Source organism: Macrotis lagotis, chromosome 8 (genome assembly GCF_037893015.1).
Source record: "Macrotis lagotis isolate mMagLag1 chromosome 8, bilby.v1.9.chrom.fasta, whole genome shotgun sequence".
In the NCBI taxonomy this organism is placed as follows: Eukaryota; Metazoa; Chordata; class Mammalia; order Peramelemorphia; family Peramelidae; genus Macrotis; species Macrotis lagotis.
In genome coordinates, this window is record NC_133665.1 from 131,089,992 (window position 1) to 131,110,282 (window position 20,291).

Consider the following 20,291-nt stretch of genomic DNA (forward strand, 5'->3'; position numbering starts at 1 on the left):
GGATAAAGCCCAAGATCCTTTTAGTTTAAAGTTCAGGACCCCTTTAGCTCAAAGTTCCAGATCCTTTTAGGATAAAGCCCAGAATCCTTTTAGATAAAGCCTGTATCTGCATCTGTAAGGTCTCAGGATATGACTTTATCTAGTTATCTGGGCTGGGATCTTCCTCTAAGGAAGGAGGAAATGAATTCTCAAAAGTGCTTACTAGGGCCTTGGAAACTCTCATTCTGGGCAAAACAAGATGTCAAGATTACTCAGACCCAGAATTTTAGGATCCTAGACCCATGATCAGGCAGGTAGGATGACAGATAACACTGACGTTAGAGTCAGGAAGACCTGAGTTTGAATCCTGTTCCAGATACTTATTAGCTATGGCACATCACTTACCTTCTCTCAGACTCAGTTTCCTCATCTGTAAAATGGGGTTGATAATAATCTCTCTCCCAAAGTTTTTGTGGGAATCAAGTGAGATTAAAAATGTAAGCAAACCATAAATCACTATATAAATATTAATTTATCATCATTAATTGATAGATAAGACCTCAAATCTAGTCTAACACATTCATATAACAGATAAGGAAACCAGGGCACAGGGCAGTTAAGCAACATGCCCATAGTAACATAGGGAGTAAGCACCAATGATGAGAACCATTTCAAGTGTCTATGCCCCTTTCATTGCCCCTCTCAGCTCTATCTACAAATCTCCCTTCTTCAATAAATGGATAAACTTACTGTGTATAACTTTGCCACCAATATCTTCATTTATAAAATTTGAATACCTTGAAGGTCCCTGCCAGTTTTAAATGTGATAGCCTTATTAAGTGGGAGGTAGCAAAAGGACAGTGGGTTTGGCATCAGAAGACTGAACTTAAATCTCCACTCTGCTTGGGAAACAGCATGGTGTAGTGGACTGTCTTGGAGTCAGAGGACCCAAGATAAAATCCTCTTTGTGTCATTTACTAGCTATTAGACAATGGGGAAGTCACTAAAATTTCACTAGATCTCAGTTTCTTCAGTTGTAAAATGAAGTGATCGGATAAAAGAATAAACAAGGTCCTTTTCGGGCAACTCACTTTGAGCCTTTGGATCTCAGTTCCCTCATCTTGAGACAAGAGGGCTAGATTTGGTAGTGTTTGAGGTTCTTTCTAATTTCAAATCTTATGATCTTATGAAGTTCTAACCTAAGTAGGTCATTATTTGTCATGCCAGAGAAGCTGGCAGAGTTAGGAAATGGAGTTCCATAGAACCACAGGTTATCTAAATTTGTAGAAATCTGGACACATAAAATTGCAGATCTTAGAGGGATATTAGAGTACAAAAATAGTAAATCTGGGAAGGAACTTAGTAGAATGCTAGAACTGAAGGGGATTCTAGAATGCAGAATATTAGATCAGGAAAAAAATGTGAGAAGATAGAATGTTCAGACCAAAAAGGGTTAAAGGAAGAAAGAACTCTTGAATCTATCAATCTATCAGTTGAAAGGATTCTATTTTTTTTTTTTTTTGGTTTCTGCAATGCAATGTGGTTAAGTGATTTGCTCAAGTTCACACAGTTAGGTAATTATTAAGTATCTGAGGACAGATTTGAACTCAGGTCCTCCTGACTACAGGGCTGTTGCTCTATCCACTGCACCACCTAGCTGTCCCCTTGAAAGGATTCTAGAACATAGAATGTTAGCTCTATAAGGGACCTTTGAATATAATGTTTCAAAGCCAGCAGGGGCCTAGAACATTGTTGGATGTGGAAGGGACCTGAAAGATTATCTAACTCATTTTCCAGTGGAGGAGCCCGAGGCCCACAGAGATGAAATAATTGATTCAAGGTCAATCTGATAATTAATGACTAGGACAGGCTCTTGGTTTGCTGTCCAGGAATTTTTCCCATACAACGTATTGCCTTCTAAATTTCCAGCTACTCATCCCCAAAGGGACTTCATGAAGTTTGAATCATTTGTTTTGTGATCCTTTCTTCCATGTGGAATGGCTTCATTTCACCCAAGCACCCAGGAGGCAGAGAAAGTGTTTTCAGTTCTCAGAAACAGCACCAGCCCAGAGCCTCACACATAGTAGGAGCTTTGTGAGTCTTTGGGTTTGAACCATTGCCGTTATGCAGCAATTTTGCCTCCCCAGGGTCCATCCCTGTAATCGAGATCCCAAGCACTCATAAGTGTAGGCAAGGGAAGAACCCGGTAATGTGTTATCAGCTTCTTGACTATGGAAAATTCCTGTGTTAGGCTTCAGACTTTTGTTCTGGCCATCCCAGCCATGTGAGCATTTCTTTCTTTATTTAATACCACCATTTGGAAAAGAAAAATTTTAAAGAAATAAAGGAACACCCCCAGCCCAAGGGAAGGAAGAATTATACAAATCTTGATATTTTTTTCCATTGCAAAACATCCCATTGAGTAGGCTTTCTTTCAGCCAGATGTTAGGTTTGGCTGGAAGAAGGAGGTGTTAATATTTCAAGTCTTTTCCCAGCATAGCAACAAGTAGTACAGGGTAACAGAAAGATCTTGGATTAGGAAGCAGGATTTGCTTGGATCCTATCTCTGATTATTTGCTAGCTATAGTACCATAGTCAAGTCATTTCACATTTCTGCTCCTCAGTTTCTTCATCTATGAAATGGAAATATTTCCATCCCCTACCTGTGCTGGAACAAAAGAGTTTTGCAAATGTTAAAAGTGCTATATAAATATGAATTATAATAATATGGCATATTATCCTAGGATCTCATATAACTTGTCTGGTTTTACCAAGGCACAATTTTACCTAAGACCATCTTTGACATCTGCTATTGGAATCAAAGATCAAACTATAGGAGTATGGTCAGCTTCATCAGGGGAGGGGGTTCTCCTCGACTGTTTTTTTAATTGTGTCTGTGGATTCAATCACTGCCCCCTGACCCAAAGTTCTACTCTGGATGAAGATGGGGACTCAAGGGACATGAGATATGCTCAGTCACTAACCAGCTGTGTAACCTTGGGAAAGTCACTTGACTCTTTGAGGCATTAGCATCTACATCTTTCAAATAAGGAGATCAAGGTCAATGGTCTCTAAAGCCCCTCCGGGTTCTAACACACTATAATTCTGGTTGATTTAAGGATAAAGATGGTAAGCTCAGAGTGGTTATCAGTTTATTAACATTTTGTGACTTGCAGCTGAGCTATAGGAAAGAAATGTTGACTAGGCTGATCAGAGGAGCCCATGTCCCGATCCCTGGGCTCCAATGTACAAGATTTTTCATGCCAACATCTGTCTTTTTCAGTAAGGAATGGGTCAATCTCATATAGGCCACTGGTTCTCTATATTCTGAACAACTCTCACAGACATCCTGTGTCTAAATGTTTCCATACTTATGACACTGGATAAGTCACTTAACCTTTCTGCATCTCAATGTCCTCCTCTATAAAAGGAGGGAGTTGGCTTTATTGGCCACCATAGTGTCTCATGACTCTAACATATTATGAGTCAATGATCTGTGAAGGATGGGCAAACTATAGGGTCTAAGCCAGTTATGGGTAGTTATTATAGTCTATGTGGTCAATTATTTCATATATGCGATCTCTAATTCGTTTTATGGGCAGTTAGGTGGTGCAGTAGATAGAGCACTAACCTTGGATTCAGGAGGATGGGAGTTCGAATGTGGCCTCAGACACTTGCCACTTACTAGCTGTGTGATTTTGAGCAGGTCACTTAACCCTGATTGCCTCTTATCCAGGACCAGCTCCAGTCAACCTGATTAATATCTGGTCACTGGATCCTGATGGTCCTGGAGGAGAAAGTGAGGTTGGTGACTTAGCACAGTCCCCCCCCCCCCACTCAAATCCAATTCATTGGATCACAATGTCATTGCATCACATCCCTGATGAGATCTTCAAAAATGAAGGACAAATATTATTATTAATTGGTTTTATAGATATTGGGAGGAATGCTCCCAAAATGAGAACCAAGACTAAAGTCCAGATAGGACATTAGTGCTGAAAATGAGTCAGTTTCTCCCCAAACATAGACTTCTAAAGTGCCCAGACCCCAGATACTAAACAGAGTATGAGTTGGGGCACTCAAAATCCATGTTCAGAAATAGCTGGGAGAATAGTCACAGTCACAAGGTGCTCAGGTATGAATAATGAAATTGTGCTTTCCCATGCATCGGAAGGGTCTCCTCTCATTTGGGAGAGATGAAGCAGGTTACTTTCATTGCCAAGAAACTACAGGAGTAGAGAAACAAATTCCACTAGGAGAAATGCTCCTTTGAGGGCAGTTACACAGATATTCAATGACTATAGCCAAATATGAACAAAAAGGGGCAGCTAGGTAACGTAGTGGATAGACACTGGCCCTGGAGTCAGGAGTCCCTGAGTTCAAATCCAATCTCAGACACTTAATTACCTAGCTGTGTGGCCTTGGGCAAGCTACTTAACCCCACTGCCTTACAAAAAAAAAGGCTAACAAATATGAACAAAAACCAAAATTTTCCTTCTCATGGGTTTCCCTCTAGTTATGCTATCTGGGTAAAATACACAAACACACAGATGGCAAGGTCTAGTAATTCCCAAGAGCTATAGGATTCCTGGGTCCCCATCCTTCTGGTTTTAGAGTTTTGTCCTGGGAAGCTATAATTTCTATTAGGTCAACCATCTAGTAACTATTTGTTTTAGTTAACCTAATCAAAGCTTTACATATACTTTTTGATCTGAGGTTTGGGTGTCTATAGAGGGTTGGGGACGAAAAAAAAGGGTTTCATTATTCTGACCACTCTCAAGGGTTCTCCCTGTTCTGTACAGCCCTGGGTAAAAGTCTGTCTGATAGATTCAGAGTGATCAGGAATTACTGCACTATGGCAAAATTTCCCAATAAGATTTATGTACTCTTAGGGGTTAGCTAACAAGGGAAAATGAAGCCCCATTAGAATATACCATGTTGTGTCAGTGCAGCTGATAAGGCAGTTTATAGCAAAGCTGAATATTCATGATTCATAATCCTAGGCAATTAAGTCAGAAAAGATGATTCAATTTTAAATTCAATTCAAATGGTGAATTGAGAGGAAGGATAGTATGGCAGATAGAGAACTGGACTTGAGTCAAGAGGACATGGGTATGGATTCTGCCTTAGACATGTACTAGCCAAATGACTCAGAGAAAATCATTTTTAACGTTTTTGTACTTCAGTTTCCTCATCTGTAAAATGAGGATTTGGGGTTCAATAAACTCAGGGCTCCCTAAAGCACCATACTGTGAAATGGAGGGGCCAACAACAAATGAGACACAGGCTGTACCTTCAATGAGTTTATAGTCTAATAGAGGAGAAAAAAATAGGGCAAAGAAAAATGTGATTAATCTCATTAGAAATTATTAGCACAAAGGAGAAAGAGAGAGCACTTTGAGCTGCAAAGATAGACAAAGCTTCATGGGGAAATGAGCATTTGAGATAGGTTTTGAAGAACAAGGTTTAAAAAAGTAGATGTGAAAAATAATTCATTGAAAGATAGAAAATTTGGAATGAAGGGGTCACCATGACTTGTGGGAAAGGACATTCATCAGTGTGGAAGACAAAGGACTGAAAATCTGGATTCAAAAATCTGCCTCTGATGATATGACCTTGGGAAAATTCCATAGCCTCTTAGGATCTCAGTTTCCTCATGTGTAAAATGAGTGATTTAACTTGATGGCCTTGGGATTGTGGTTGTAGAGGTAGCTAGATATCACAATAGGTAGAGCATTGGATCTGGAATCCAGAAGACTAGTTCAAAGTCCACCTCAGTTAGTTACTAACTTGGGCAAGTCACTGTTTCCATTTCTTTTTCTGTTAAATGGGCTTGATCATAGCACCTCATAGTAGTGAGAATCAAATGAGATAACATTATAGAATACTTAATATGTAATTTTCATATGTTATTGTTGCTGTTATCTTTCAGCTCTATCTATATGATCTTGTGGGTTTAGAAACGGGAGTGGTATGATCATGAGAAGATTGGATAGAGCCAGGCCAAGGAAGACATTCAACACCAGATGGAATAGTTAGGATTTGGTTCAGTAGATGATGGGGAAAAGTCTCCTCTGGACATAGTAGGTGATTAACACAATTTTATATATTTGAAACTATGGAAAATTTCTGAGCTAGGAAGCAACCTGGGCTGAGCTGTGGATGATAATTAGTGCTCTATATATGCTATCTCATCAGGAAGATCATTCTGTTAAGTGTGTGTACATGTGAGGGATGGGGATTTGTGTATGTGTTTTTATGTGTGTGTGTGTATGTGTGTGTGTGAGGGCAAAAAATGAATTGGATATGAAAGTAATGAAAGTGAGAAGAATCCCAGGAAGAACCTGGGTCAGAAGGAACCAGATCCTGTAATGTGGAGCTGGAAATGACAAAGTAAGGAGCTGATAGGGTTATGGGATTTAATTTCTCTGTCTGTATTTGCACTTATTAATAAATAACTCAGCATCTATAGAGAGTTTTAAGATTTGCAAAATACTTTGTGAATATCTATCCTTTTTGAGGATAGATACTCATAAAGTACTTTGCTCTCATTTTACAAATGAGGAAACTGAAGCAGACAGATTAAATGACTTGCCAGGATCACAAAGAGAATAAGTAGCTGGGTTGTGATTTGAATTTAGACCTTTCTGATGATCTATTCATTATGACACTTGGTATATTTATGTTGAATATGTTTTTATATGTACTTGTCTCTCCCCACCACCACCATTAGAATGGAAGATCCTTGTGGGAAGGGATTGTTTCAATCTTTAGACTTGCTTCTCCAGTGCCTATAAGAGTGTCTGGTTCTCATAAAGTGCTTAATAAATACTTGATTGATTGATAGATTGATAAAATGAGATAATATCTGTTAAATCACCTGGCAAACTAAGAGTTATGTAAATGTAAGATATTATGATGATGGAGTTGGACTAAATGGTCCCTTAATGGTCTCTACTGACTCTAGCATCTTATGATCCTAAGAGATACTGCCAAATTAGACCTAGCTGACCATCATGACTAATTAGATGGAGCAGGGTGTGGCAAAGGAGAGAAGAATGAGCAGCTACTCCAGTCAGGAGAGGGAGATGGTTTTCAGAGAAAAGTAATGGGCTTCATCATAGATAGATTGCACCTACCTTTCTCTGGTGTCACTGTGGGCAAAGGCTCAGGGGGCTTCCGGACCTCAGGCATAATGAGATGATCCTCCCCCTCACAGCAAGACAGCATCACTTGGTTGCAGGGATATCCCAGATTTGGGTTGGATTCACACATCTGCTCCTCACTCTTGACTTTTAGGCCCAGAGCACAGCAGTCACAGCATTGCTGCAAAATAAGAAGATCATTAGTACCAGGGCCTTGGGCCCTTTCCTGATTGATACATGGAGAATTATAGATTTTTAAAAATTAGAGAAGGTAGAAAAAAAAAAGAAAATGGGGAAAGACTGGCAGATGGGGAAGACATAAAAACAAGTTCATTTTTGCTAATAGTATTCAATAAAATTATGATACATTGTAGTTAACATCCTAAGAACAGGAGGAAGCATAAATAAGGTGGCCAAAGGGTTCCATGAGATATGAAGTCCAAGAAAGCATGGGTTGAGTTTCTTTGTCTGAACTATGCTTTCCCTGGTCCTAAACCAGATGATACCTGGGGATCTTCCCAGTTCAACTATTCTACAATTCTAAATCACATTCCTCTTTTAGGCTCCATCTTCCTTGTCGGTAAAATGAGGGGTCTAGATGAGAATCCTATGACTTCTACTTCATTCTAATATTCTATGGTCATCTATGACTTTCAGAGATATTATATCCTGGGTTAATTCTGGTGTCTTTCTAGCTCTTAGTTCAGTCTCTGGCAGGAAACGTTTTGTATATTGTGTTGCAGATTGATTAAACCTGATATCACTCTCAGGCTAACAATATTCCCACTTATTCTGGTTTCCTTTTAAAGCATCTTATGGGTTCTCCATCCATGAGTTCATTGGAACATTTTGGAAAAGTGTTTGACCCGTCCCTCTCTTATAGGTTTTAAGCTCTAAAAATGTTGTATTCATCGAACTTACTTTGTCTGACCTTCAAGTCCTAAAATTAGTACATAGGAGGATGTGTGAACAGTCATGGGTTCTCCTCTATTCCCTTCATGAGTTTGATCATTCCTCTCAGTCAGGGTCTTTCCACGCTTATTTCTTTCCTGATTACAGAGGAATCCCTTTAGGCTGTACATGTTAAGTACATGAGGCGAACCTATAAACATGGGAACATTCTTCCTTTAAGGAGAATATTCGAAAAGGACCTAGTCCTAGTCTATTTGGGAAGAGGTTTACAGAGAGACCTAGGGATGTTCCCAAAGTGAGCAATTTTTTTTCTTAATACTCTTTTTTTGGGAGGGGGGCGGTTCTACAAGGCAATGGGGTTAAGTGACTCACTCAAAGTCACACAGCTAGGTAATTATTAAGAGTCTGAGGCTGGATTTGAACTAAGGTCCTCCTGTCTCCAGGCTCTATCCACTGTGCCACCCAGCTACCCTTTTAGTATTAGTGAATCAAACTATCTTTGAGTCATTTGCCTTCATACATGTAATCAAAGAGTCCTTTTTTCCAGGTGTAGTTCTATGAAACATGAATCTTCTCAAGGCTTAAAATTTCCTGCTCCATTCCCCTTAATGTCCTCTCTCCTTGGTTATCTTCGACTTTCTCTTCATATAATTATAATATAACCACCTTCCTATATCATTCTCCCATGCCAAGTGTGATATTCCAGTGGATCCATGATCTCAATGGGTACCAGCAGATGTTCCAACCATACCTTCTCATGCTGTATCTTTTGTATCCATCCTTCCAGAAAGAACCCACTAAAAAGGCTAGAGGTCTTCCTCTCTTATTCTATCTTCTTCATGTTTGGAATGTATTCAGTCCTCACCTCTTTTTTGTAAAATCTCTATCCTTCAAAGCATAGATATAAGAACTTCCCCCTCATCCACTCTAATTTCTAATTTTTTTCCTTCTTTAAATTACTTTGCATTCCTATGAAGTTATTTTGTATTAATTACTGTGTGGATATGATATTTCTTTCTCATCCCATAGAATATGAGGTACTTGAAGACAGACTGCTTCATTTTTGTCTTTCACTAGCACTTAGCACAGTACTATCACATGATTTAATTAATGTCAAATTAAACTGAATTGAACTCAATGGACCAGCAACCAACTGCATACAATAGCAGTTTCATCAACAGAATTTTTTATCTACTTGATTTTCCTATGTGCTGGATCACCTTTGGAAAGTTGTGGATTCAAGGCTTGGTATAATCCAAACAATGTCATCTGTAAGTAGGGTTGAAGAAAAGAACAGAATAAGTGTTTGTTAATCACTTACTATCTGTCAGTCAGTGTGTTAAATATTTTATAAATATTATTTTACTTGATTCTCACAACAACCCTAAAAGATAGACACTAGGAACATTTGGAAACCTGATAGGAAATCCTTCTTTGGACACTGGGATAGACAGCCTCATCAAGAACAGAAAGGATTTTTGGCAAGAATATATCTCCCTGTTTTATGCTCTAACTAGTGATGATAAAAGCAGATGATCTTGAATAAATTCAAATTTATCTTGTGGTTGTATCTCTTCAGAATTCTTGAATGATCTCAACATGCATGGGACACACCTTGTCAGAAGATTGCCTTTAAGGCCACATTTTTCTCTACTGAGTCAAATATTTTTGATGTGGAAATCAACAAATAAGCAAAAACCATTTTAAAACAAACAAACAAATATATATATAACATAGCAAGATCCTATATCCTGTGAACCTTTCAGTCAACTGTCATCTGATGCGAAAAACATTGAGAAAGCCTTCCTGTTCACCTCTCATCTTTTCATCAAAGACATCTTTGATACACATGTAAATCATTCTTGCAAAGACTTTATAAAACAAGAACATAGCTGTAGGGATCTGTAGTTATGAATGTCTTTTCTTTCACCATTTTTTAGTAGTAATTACTACCTGTGAGTTTTTCAAATCATTTGTTATCATCTTCTCTTTCAGATATCTTGAAAATCAACCCCTTGAGTACTTTCTAAATTGTCTCCTCCAGCACAGATTTCTTCTATGCATATTTCTTTGGTCTTCTCCAACTGTTCTTCACAATTTCATCTTCTTTAAGGCCATTTGTAACTTTCCCATGTTATTTCTGAGACTGAGATATTAGAAGGGCAGGAAGATTGATATGCAGCTCCTCATACCAACTCCCAGTAAAAACAACCAAATTTCCCTCTGCCTCAGTATGATAATACTCATATGCCTCAAATGCAGCAGAATTCCACATTTCCTTTCTATTTAGGGTAATAGTTCTCTCTCCACCCCCTTCTATTAAGTCAAAAAAGTCTAATGTCGTACCATGAACAGATCATACCTTCTTGTCTGTGAACTTATCTAGGTTTGGAATCTTTGTCCTGGAATTTCCCCTGTTCCCCTGTATGTACTAAAGAAATCACTTGAACTCAGATCCTCCTCATTCCAGGATTCTCTTGCTACAACCCACTGCATTGTATGCAATAGACATTTAATAATTGCCTAATGGAATAATATAGTGGATATAAAATGCTTTAAAAATATGCAATACCAGTGCTTATTTAAGGGAGGACTCATTACTCTTATGGTTTTTATTCCCATTAATCCTGTTGAACTTGACACTCAACTTTAATTCCTGATATAGGCCCACATTTCTTCATACTGGTTATTTTCTTTTGCCTTTGTGCATTCACCTTGGATTAACCTGGTGACTTCCTAGACCAAAACATCCTTCTCTGAACACCACTCATTTGTATGTTTTTGTTTCCTTCTATTAGAGGGATCATTTGAAAGGAGGGTCTCTTTTTGCATACTGTCACTTATGGCTTTGTACATAGTAAGTGTGTAATGGATACTCATCCATCCATCCACTCATCTATCTATCCACCTTCCCTATCAGAAGTACACAGTTGAAGGAAGGAAATCTAGGCTAGAAAAGTAAAACTGAATTGAAAATAACTTGAAAGGGAAGAACCAAAGAACTACTGGGTCTTGCCTTGTACAGGGAGACTCCACAGGTGTCATTTTCCTCAGGTCCACAGATATCACCTTCTTTGGCACCAACCATGCCAGCAACACAGCTGTTTTCTTTTAAGTAGGAGATACAGCATTGCTTCTGGGCAATCCTGCAATACAGAAAGATTAGGGACAGGGGACAGGAGAAGCAGGAATTGTTATATTAACTGGAAACCAGTAACTATGATGTGGAAAATAGACAAAAACAACCTCTAGGTCAGTCTCCCCACCATCTCCTCCCCCTCTTGCCTGTTTTCAAAGGGAGCTACTCTGAAAGTTGAGATGCATGCTAACCTGACCCAAGCTTTGCACATGAAGGACTCTTCCAACTACTCCACCCCACTTTTGAGGGTTTAAATAACTAGAAAATTTCTTTTTCTAGATTAAGTAGCTATTCTTTGGCAAACTGAGGGTCCCAAACTCCTTATTTTCTGGTACAGGAAACACTCAACTTGAAGGCAAGAGGCATGGGTGTCCTTGAGCAGAGGAATTATCATGCAAACCTCAGCTTCTTTTTCTATAAAATGCAGAAAGCCTGGTTATAATACTTGTCCTATATCACATGGTAATATACATTGTATTATTTATTTGTAGGCTTCCAAATTCTCCTTAAAGTCCCTTCAGGGGAAAAACTATTTTCTCTTTTCATCTCTATGTTGACAGTATCTAGCACAGTGCATGGCATGTGTATGTCTCTCTCTAAATAGGGAATTAGGTGGGGTGGGGAAGGGTGGTAGGGTTACAGATCTATGATTTCATTCATGTAGGGAACTCTGGGTGAGGAATCTCCTTCAATTAATGCAGAACAGTACCAGCTCTGTCACTACATAGCAAGTAGTGGCTACTATAGTTCAAGAGAATGGGTCATATGGCTAGTATGTACTAAAGAAATCACTTGAACTCAGATCCTCCTCATTTCAGGATTCTCTTGCTACAACTCACTGCATTGTGTACAATAGACATTTAATAATTGCCAAATGAAATATTGGATATAAAATGTTTTAAAAATATGCAACACCAGTGCTTACTTAAGGAAAATTTAAATCTCTAAATGCTTACATCAACAAAATAGTGAAAGAGCAGATCAATGAAAATTGGACATGTTACTAAAAAAAAGCAAGAAAAAAGAACAAATTAAAAATTCTTAATTAAGCACCAAATTGGAAATCCTGAAAACCAAAGGAGAGATTAATAAACTGAAAGTAAGAAAATCATTGAATTAATAAATAAAACCAAGAACCTATTTTATGGGGGGGGGGGAATAAAGTAGATAAACCAGTGGTTAATTAGATTTTTAAAAAGAAAGAAGAAAAACAAATTACAAGTATCAAAAATGAAAAGGGAGAATTAACCAACAATGAAGAGGAAATTAAAGCAATAACTTAGAAGCTATTTTAGCAGTTATATGCCAATAAATCTGACAACTAAGTAAAAATAGATAAATATTTGCAAAAATATAAATTGTGCAAATTAATAGAAGAGGAAATAGGACACTTAAATAATTCCATTTTAGAAAATATGCCTATATATGAATAAGACATTTACATTTTTAAAAACAACTTAGCTCTTTGTGATCCTTTCAAACAAATGCACCAAAGCTTCTCCAAGGAATCTAGTTCCCTCTTCTTTTTTGAGAAAGAAAATTTCTAAGTTTTTCATGGGACTGAAAAGCAGCAGGTGGTGTGCCTTCAATGAAAGACAGTTTCTTGGCTTAAGGCCATGAGCTCCTAAGGAGTAGAGACACCCCACCCCTAGACAAGTTATTATTAAGCCAGGACTGGCTGATGTTGGGGCCAAAGAGGGAGGGAGGTACTGATCCATCATGATCATGGCCCAGGAATGTTCCTTTCCCTCAGAAACAAAGAATGGAGAAAAAAACAAGTCATTGGTCAGGGATGAAGGGTCAAATGACAGACTAAAATCTCATGACATCTCTGACAGCATCTCTTGAAATAGATCAAAGGGATATAAAATAATTTCTCCTTTTATTGAAAGTTTTCCTTAAAACTCATACTCCAATGCTTCATCCTGCTTAGAAAGATAGCTCTGAGTTCTCGAAGTCTATGTCAATGGAATGTAAGCTCTCGTAGGTTCTACTATTCTGCAAAGGTTAAAAAGATAGGCCTATGCCATGCTATGTGTTCGTCACTCAAAGACTTTCTTAGTTACAAGGCTGAAGACCAAAAAGTAGGTTACCAAGTAATTTGACCATAGCAGTTCAGGAGATCTGGTATATGGGGAATAAAGCAAAATGAGTTCATGTGCTAAGTGCCTACACTAATAAAATAATAGATTTTCAACAGATCTTCTCAATGTGAAGGAATGATAAATCCATCAATATCAAATCAACTCAGGATTTTCAGGTTCACAGACATGGCCACCTACTCTATCCCATAGTCAACCTACACTTCATCACATCATGATCTTGTTACAAGGGAATGAAACTTTTCTGAGAAGTGGATTGGATCTTAAGAGGTGGTGGAGGGTTTATTGAGCTATGAAGTAACCTGGTCAGATTTGTGATTTAAGATCAGTCTAACATGAGCAGAGGACAGATTGGGCAAAACTTGAAGCAAGGATACCAACTTGCAGCCTAAAGGTATGAGATGATGAAGACCTATACCAGGGTGGTGATAATGTCAGAATAAAGAAAGGGGCATATATGAGAGATGCTACAAAAGAAGAATTGATGAGACTAGAAAATTAATTGGAAATGGGAAGAGTTCAAGATGATACCTAGGTTGCGGCTTTGTAACTGGAATGATGGTGGAGTCTTTGACAGAACTTGAAAAATTGAGAAGAAGGCAAGACTGAGTGGGAGGGTGGAGGGTGGAGAGAAAGATAATTAGTTAAATTTCAGACATGTTGAGTTTAAGGTGCCTATGGGACATCCAGTTCAAGATCTCAAGATCTCAAAATCTTCAAGAGATGAAGCTGGAAGTAAGGAAACAAATCAGTCTTTAGCATAGAGATGATAATTAATCCACAAGAGCTGATGAGATATTTAATGAAAATAATATGTAGGGAGGAGAGAGTGCCCAGAACAGAACCTTGGTGGATACCCATGGTTAGTGGGCAAAAATTGGATCAAGATTCAGCAAAAGGAGCCTGAGAAGGAATTGTTCAACAGATAAGAACAGAATAGGAGAGAGTAATGCCACAAAAATCCAGAGAGAAGAGGGTATCCAGTAAAAGAAGTTGATCAGTAATGTCAAAACATTTAGAGAGGTCAAGAAGGATGGAGACTGGAGCAGGTAGGTGACTCTGGACAGAACACCAACTTTGGAGTCAATAGGATTTCAAATACCATTCAAATACTGCCTCAGATATTTAACAGCTGTGTCACTTAATCCTGATTGCCTAAAAGTGGGGAAAGAGGATAGATATTGAGTAAAAGCCATTAGATTTGTCAATTAAGAGATCCTTAGTAACTTTGGAGGGAGTAGTTTCAATTGAATAATGAAGTCAGTCAGACTAAAGAAAATTTAAGAAGAGAGTGAGAGGAAAGGAAGTGGAGTCATGAATAATAGATTGTTTTCTGAAGAAATTTAGCCACAAAAGGGGAATAGACACTGAATGATAATTAGCAGGGATAGATGGATCAAGAGAGGCTTTTTTTGAGGATAGGAGAAACATGGGAGAGCTTGTTGATAGTAGGGAAGCAGCCAGTAGTCAATGAAATGGACATTAGTGAGAGAGTGAGGATGATCATGTGGGCAATCTGCTGAAGAAGAGATGAAATGGGTGGTCTTGACAAGGAGTAAGGTCACCAATTTATGTGAGGTAGGGTAAAGGAGGAGAGAGTGGCAGAAGATATTTAGGTGATGAGAGGTAAGGAGGAAGAAGAGGGAACTCTCAGAGAGTAGTCTTAATTTTATCAGTGAAATATGATGTTAGGTTCTCAAAGTTCTTGGGCTGGGAGGAGCCCAAACTTCATGGGAAGTTTGATGAAGAATAAAAAAAATGTGGAAAAAATGTGGTGATTACTATAGTGAATCAGTTGGGGTTATCCAGAAGGCTTCCATTGCCAAAGTAAGAGCCCTTGTGAGATTGTGGAACATAAATTTGTATTGGACCCAATAATGGGTTCATGATTTTTCTCCAGTTTCATTTAGCAACAGGTTAGGAGCTATTGAAGACAGTAAATGACAGTAATTATTCCATTGGCAGGGAAGGATATGTGATAATATAGCATAAGGAGACCAAGGTAATGAGAGATGAAGACAGGGTTGAGCTGATTCCCCATATGGTCCAGCCAGGAAAGGGAAGGAAGTCATCAGGGTAGGGATGGTGGCCTGGGAAATAATTGAGGGTCAAGGGGTTGAAGTTCTCAGAGAGGATAGAGAGCAGGGTTCAAAGTTGCTGGGACTATTTCTTTTTTTCTCTTTGTATTCCCAGTTTCAAATATAGAACCTTGCTTTACACATAATTGCTAAAGTACAATGTTGAAATGTCAAAAAACAAGTCCACACCAAAGTTAAGACTAAACAAACTATGTACGGAGGCATCAAGAAGTCAGGGAGCCATGGCAGCACTGGAAGCAGGAGTCAATTAGGGAAGATTTCATGGAGGAAGGAGTTTGAAGGAAGGAACAGAAACTGGTGAAAAATAGACCCAGAACAAAGATGGAAGAGAGTATGAGACAGTTACAAATGCTGGGCTTGCCTGGAGAGGAGTCTGGGATTCAATTTAAAAAAAGACAGTGCAAGATAAAAATGTCAGGGAACCCAAATGTAGAAGTACCTGAGGTTAGAATGGAATGATCTCCCCCAGAAAGAAGTTTCTTAATGCAGTTGATCACAATTTCCTTACTTTTTCCCTCTTGGTAAAAGATGAAGACAAGAGGATACCAAATGGGACATCCAGCAAATGTATTATGACCCACTGGCTTGGTCCTGCCCTTTCTCTTTAAACGTAAACTAAAAAATAAAAATTTTATTCAAAATACAATAGAAACTCTCTTAAGTGCCCCAGGCAACTCTCTAGGGTTCAGAGAAGTTGTCAGTATGGCTAGGAGTTCATTACACTGCTGAAATCACAGGTCTAGGTTTTTTTTTTTTAAATAGGGCAATGGGGAACCAGAGCCAGTGAGTTTATGAGCCAATAATGACTTAGTAAGAATGATACTTGAGGAATGAGATTTAAATGATGGTGTGTTGGGAACAGGAGAGAGCTGGGCTCATGAATCTATGTGGAAGAGCATGGATGTAGTCTAGCTATAAGATGTTAAGAGTCTGGACATCCACAGGCATAGAAAGAGCGAGCTATAGATAAAAGGCCTTAGGAAGGAATGTGTGAGTCCTCAGGATGGAGAGGGGCTGATGAATCTATGAGATGTGGAGCAAGAACAAGTGTCAGGACCTGGTGAAGGACTGAATGTGGAAGCCTCAGAGCTGAAGCAATGGATTCCACACCCAGCTCCCGTTGACCACCCCTCTCCACCCCTCTCTGGATTCCATTCTCTAGAGGAATGGAGCACTCTGATTTTCCAGTTGCTAAGGAGACCAAAAAACAACATATCCATAGCAGCAGCTTCAGCAACAACATGCATCACTACTACCAATTTCTGCTTTTTTTTGAAAAGGGCAATTTTATCCCACTGAGGTAGGGAGTGATATTTTTGAGGACAGTGCTTGGAGGCAGCCTCTGGCATAACTGATGTGAAAGGAGATGTTGCCACTCAAGCCTTGTGACCAGGTGACCATGATCCTGGGTGAATGCTGCCTTTATTTCCTACACAATAGGACATAGTAAGAATGATACTCAATTTATCTCACTATTGATTCTTACAACAAGATAATATTTGGAAAGCACTTAGCATAGAGTCTATTGAAAGTATTTGATAAATCCTTCTTTGCTTCTTTGCTTCCTTCTTCTCTTCCATTCCCTTTACTAGTTACACTATCTTTTTGTTTTTATGTTCACTTTACAGTTGAGGAAACCAAGGTAAACTGCTTAAAATGATTTTTATAGAGGCCCACAGATTGGATTTGGATTCAGATCTTTCTGACTTTATGCTTAGTGTTCTATCCACTGAGCTACCTAGTTGTCATCCAGAAGTTTTTCATAGCACTATGCTGCCTCTCCTACTACTAAAATGTCATTAAATGTCCTTTTTAATTCTTTGTCCCATTCCTGGAATTCCCAGAACTTACTAAAATCAAACTGAAAAGCTGTGGCTAAAGGTGAGGTACCAATAGGAAAGGGGCCTCTGCCTTACCTGCAGACGTCACCATCAGCCCCACTCACAGGTATCTCTGTACATTCAGCATTGTCAATGGCCCACTGCTGACCAGCAGCACAACACGTCTCTATTAGATCTTTGGTAGAACCTGAAGAAAAGAGAAGGAAGGTTGGCTTAGAAACTTCTCTTCATTTTCTTTGGCCATAGCCACAGAGACAGAACCCATAAAAAAGGGCAAATAAGGACATCTTCTGATGTCTGGAAAGACCTTTTGCAAACCAAGAGATCTTTAGTACTGAAGTAAACTTGTAGGTTGAAAAAGATACAAAGAAGAAAGAGATCCTATTTTCTGGAATTCCTTCCTAGGAATTGTCCATTTCTAAGTCAGTAATGGGATACTAGCACATATCATAATCCTTTGCTACAACTCAAATGCCACTTCCTCCGTGAAGCCAGCTGGAGGTAACACTGCCTTCACAGTATCTTATATTCATCTCATGCATTTAACTTAATCTATATTATATCATTATAATGATATCTGTTGTGGGGACCACCTCCATCCACTCCAGTGTATCAGTTCATAGGGTTATACATGCTTTTTACTACTCATGAGACATGAATAGACACAGAAAGAAATTATGAATACTTTGTTAATTTGATCATGAGGAATATTCATTAGGGCAAGTGACCATGGCAATGTGTATGAATTCAGTCATTTTTCAATTATGTCTGACTGGTTATGATCCCATCTGACATCATCTTGGCAAAGATACTGGAGTGGTTTGCCATTTCCTTCTCCAGCTTATTTTTATAGATGAGAGAACTGAAGCAAACAGGATTAAGCAACTTGCCTATGGTCCCATCACTAGTATGTATCTGAAGTCAAATTTGAACCCAGGATGATGTCTTCCTTGACTCCAGGCCAGGGGCTCTATCCACTATGCCAATTAACTATGAAAGTTTAGAGTCACTACATCTGATTCTAGCATTGATGATAAAGACATGCCCAGAATTGAGAAGGGATGTTAATTGATGACCTTTGGGCAAACTTCTATGAGCTCAGAAGTCAACACAAACCATTGTAAGATAGGCCAGAACACAAATTGGTCCAGTCCTCTTACCACTGTCATTGGCTGCTGGAACAGGCAGAACATTGTCTTATGCCATGATAAGGATGCTCTGGGGTATTGACTATAATAGGTTCACAGGACCCCCTGGCAGAACTTTTTCCCTCACCTCTTCTTCCACAAATAGTTATCTAACTGGGGAGTCATGTTGTAAAGTTGGGAGAGTGGTACTTCTGCTACCTGCTGGAAGTTGCGTGGAATTTCAGCAAGAACCATTTGCAGGATGGAAAATGGCTCCAGGTTCTGCCGATTTATGAACAAAGAACTGATCATTGAAGGAATCTTATGTTTTCAATGAACTCTTTTGAATTCTGATCTATTTTCCATCACTAAAATTTTTCTTCTTTGAGTCTGTGGGTTTTGTACTTGTAAGGATGAATCATGAAAGCCTTCTAAACACCATAGTCATATATCAAATGTTCTAGATCTTCTGGGTAGAAGCTATGAACCAGAGATGGGAATTGTCCCCCAAAGGGTACCTGAGTCTTCCATGCTGTGTGAGAGTCTCTGATCAAGGTTTCACAGTTATCTGTGTATATTTCATGTGACATTTCCCACCATTATCCTCCCTCCCCCATCTTCTTTAACCAGCAGATCATCTTCTTGCTGCACATAATTAGTTCTCATTCATAAGTGTTCTCCACCTATACCATCTTGCACAATCAATTAATCAGTAAGATCATTTATAGCTTTTGCCAGGAACCATTTTGGATCCTGGAGATATGAAATCAAACAAAAATAGCACAAAGAGCTTACATTCTATCAGAGTCTTCATCAGTAAATTATGTTCAGGAGATTCTAATCACTAAGTAAGCACATGGACTTAAAATGGGCTAGAAAGATTTTCAGTGACCAGAGTAGAAACAAAAAAGTGGTCTCAGATTAATTCCCATTTTTCCAAGGTACTCACTTAGCTGGAATTCCCTAGGATAGTCTTATGAATAGACATGATAATAAATGGAAAAAGAAAGTGGGAAGCTAAAGCAAGACACAGAGACAGAAACAGGCACAAAAGAGAGTCAGAGAAAGAAAAAGAAAGAAACAGAGAATAAAGAAGGATGTTGGTTAACTCTGCATGAGTTAGGAGAGCATAGTTCAAGAAGAAAGCATTCTGGCAATGGCCAGGGTACCACCCGAATCCACAGAATTGTCACAAAATGAGTCACTCCCCCATTTGTAAGGGAGGAATTCTGGCAATAAGTTGGACTAAGCAGTGTACGTCACTTTGGTGCGATCATTTAGGAATGTGATCCTGGAAGATCATTAGGAACAAACAGAACAAGGATTATGAAAACATCCCTTAAAAGTCTGGGGAACAAAAATCAGGGTCAGCCTCCCTGGCAGGAGGGCCGAAGGCTGCCTGCTTTATGAATGGATCTTTATCTCTTCCCAGCTCAGTCTGGGTTTGTAGGGCAGGAAGCATCATTCCTACAAATGTGAGAGAGCCACTCATTGTGGCCCAGGGGACATTAGATTATTGGTGAGAATATTTTTGCTTTTCCATTTCCTCCCCCTACAGTACAGATCTGTTATCATCTCTCATTTTTTCATATCTGGGGCCTCATTTCTTCTCAAGAACCAATAGGTGAAGAAATTCTGGTACCCACTGCAACACTGCTTCCATACCTTACATCATTAGACCTCACTAGGGCTGTCAACCAATCAACAAGCAATTTAAAGCATTTACTATGTTTTAGGCACTGTGTTAGGTCCTGAAAGGCTACTCTAATTCTACATCTATGATATTCTCATTACAGGAAGCTTAAGTGGCTCCAAAGAAGAAGACATTATTAGAGAAAGCTTCAGGAAGCCTGAATTGACTATAAAAGCATTTGGAGTCATCTGACAATCTGAGATGAAGAAGTTAGAGGATTATGGGCAAGGGGCATGTGAACAAAGTGGAGGAGG

General features: G+C 38.9%; 1 protein-coding gene across 4 annotated transcripts in view; it reads right to left on the reverse strand.

Annotated features, from left to right (window-relative positions):
* The window catches only part of FBLN2 (fibulin 2), a 220,854-nt gene that overhangs the window by 46,675 nt on the left and 153,888 nt on the right, over positions 1 to 20,291 (reverse strand). For all 4 annotated transcript variants that reach the window (XM_074198367.1, XM_074198369.1, XM_074198366.1 and 1 more), the window contains exons 4-6: positions 17,293 to 17,404; positions 11,053 to 11,182; positions 7,119 to 7,305 (exon numbers count right to left, since the gene is read on the reverse strand). In XM_074198367.1, coding sequence (XP_074054468.1) covers positions 7,119 to 7,305; positions 11,053 to 11,182; positions 17,293 to 17,404 — 429 coding nt within the window. The remainder of the gene's footprint in view (positions 1 to 7,118; positions 7,306 to 11,052; positions 11,183 to 17,292; positions 17,405 to 20,291) is intronic.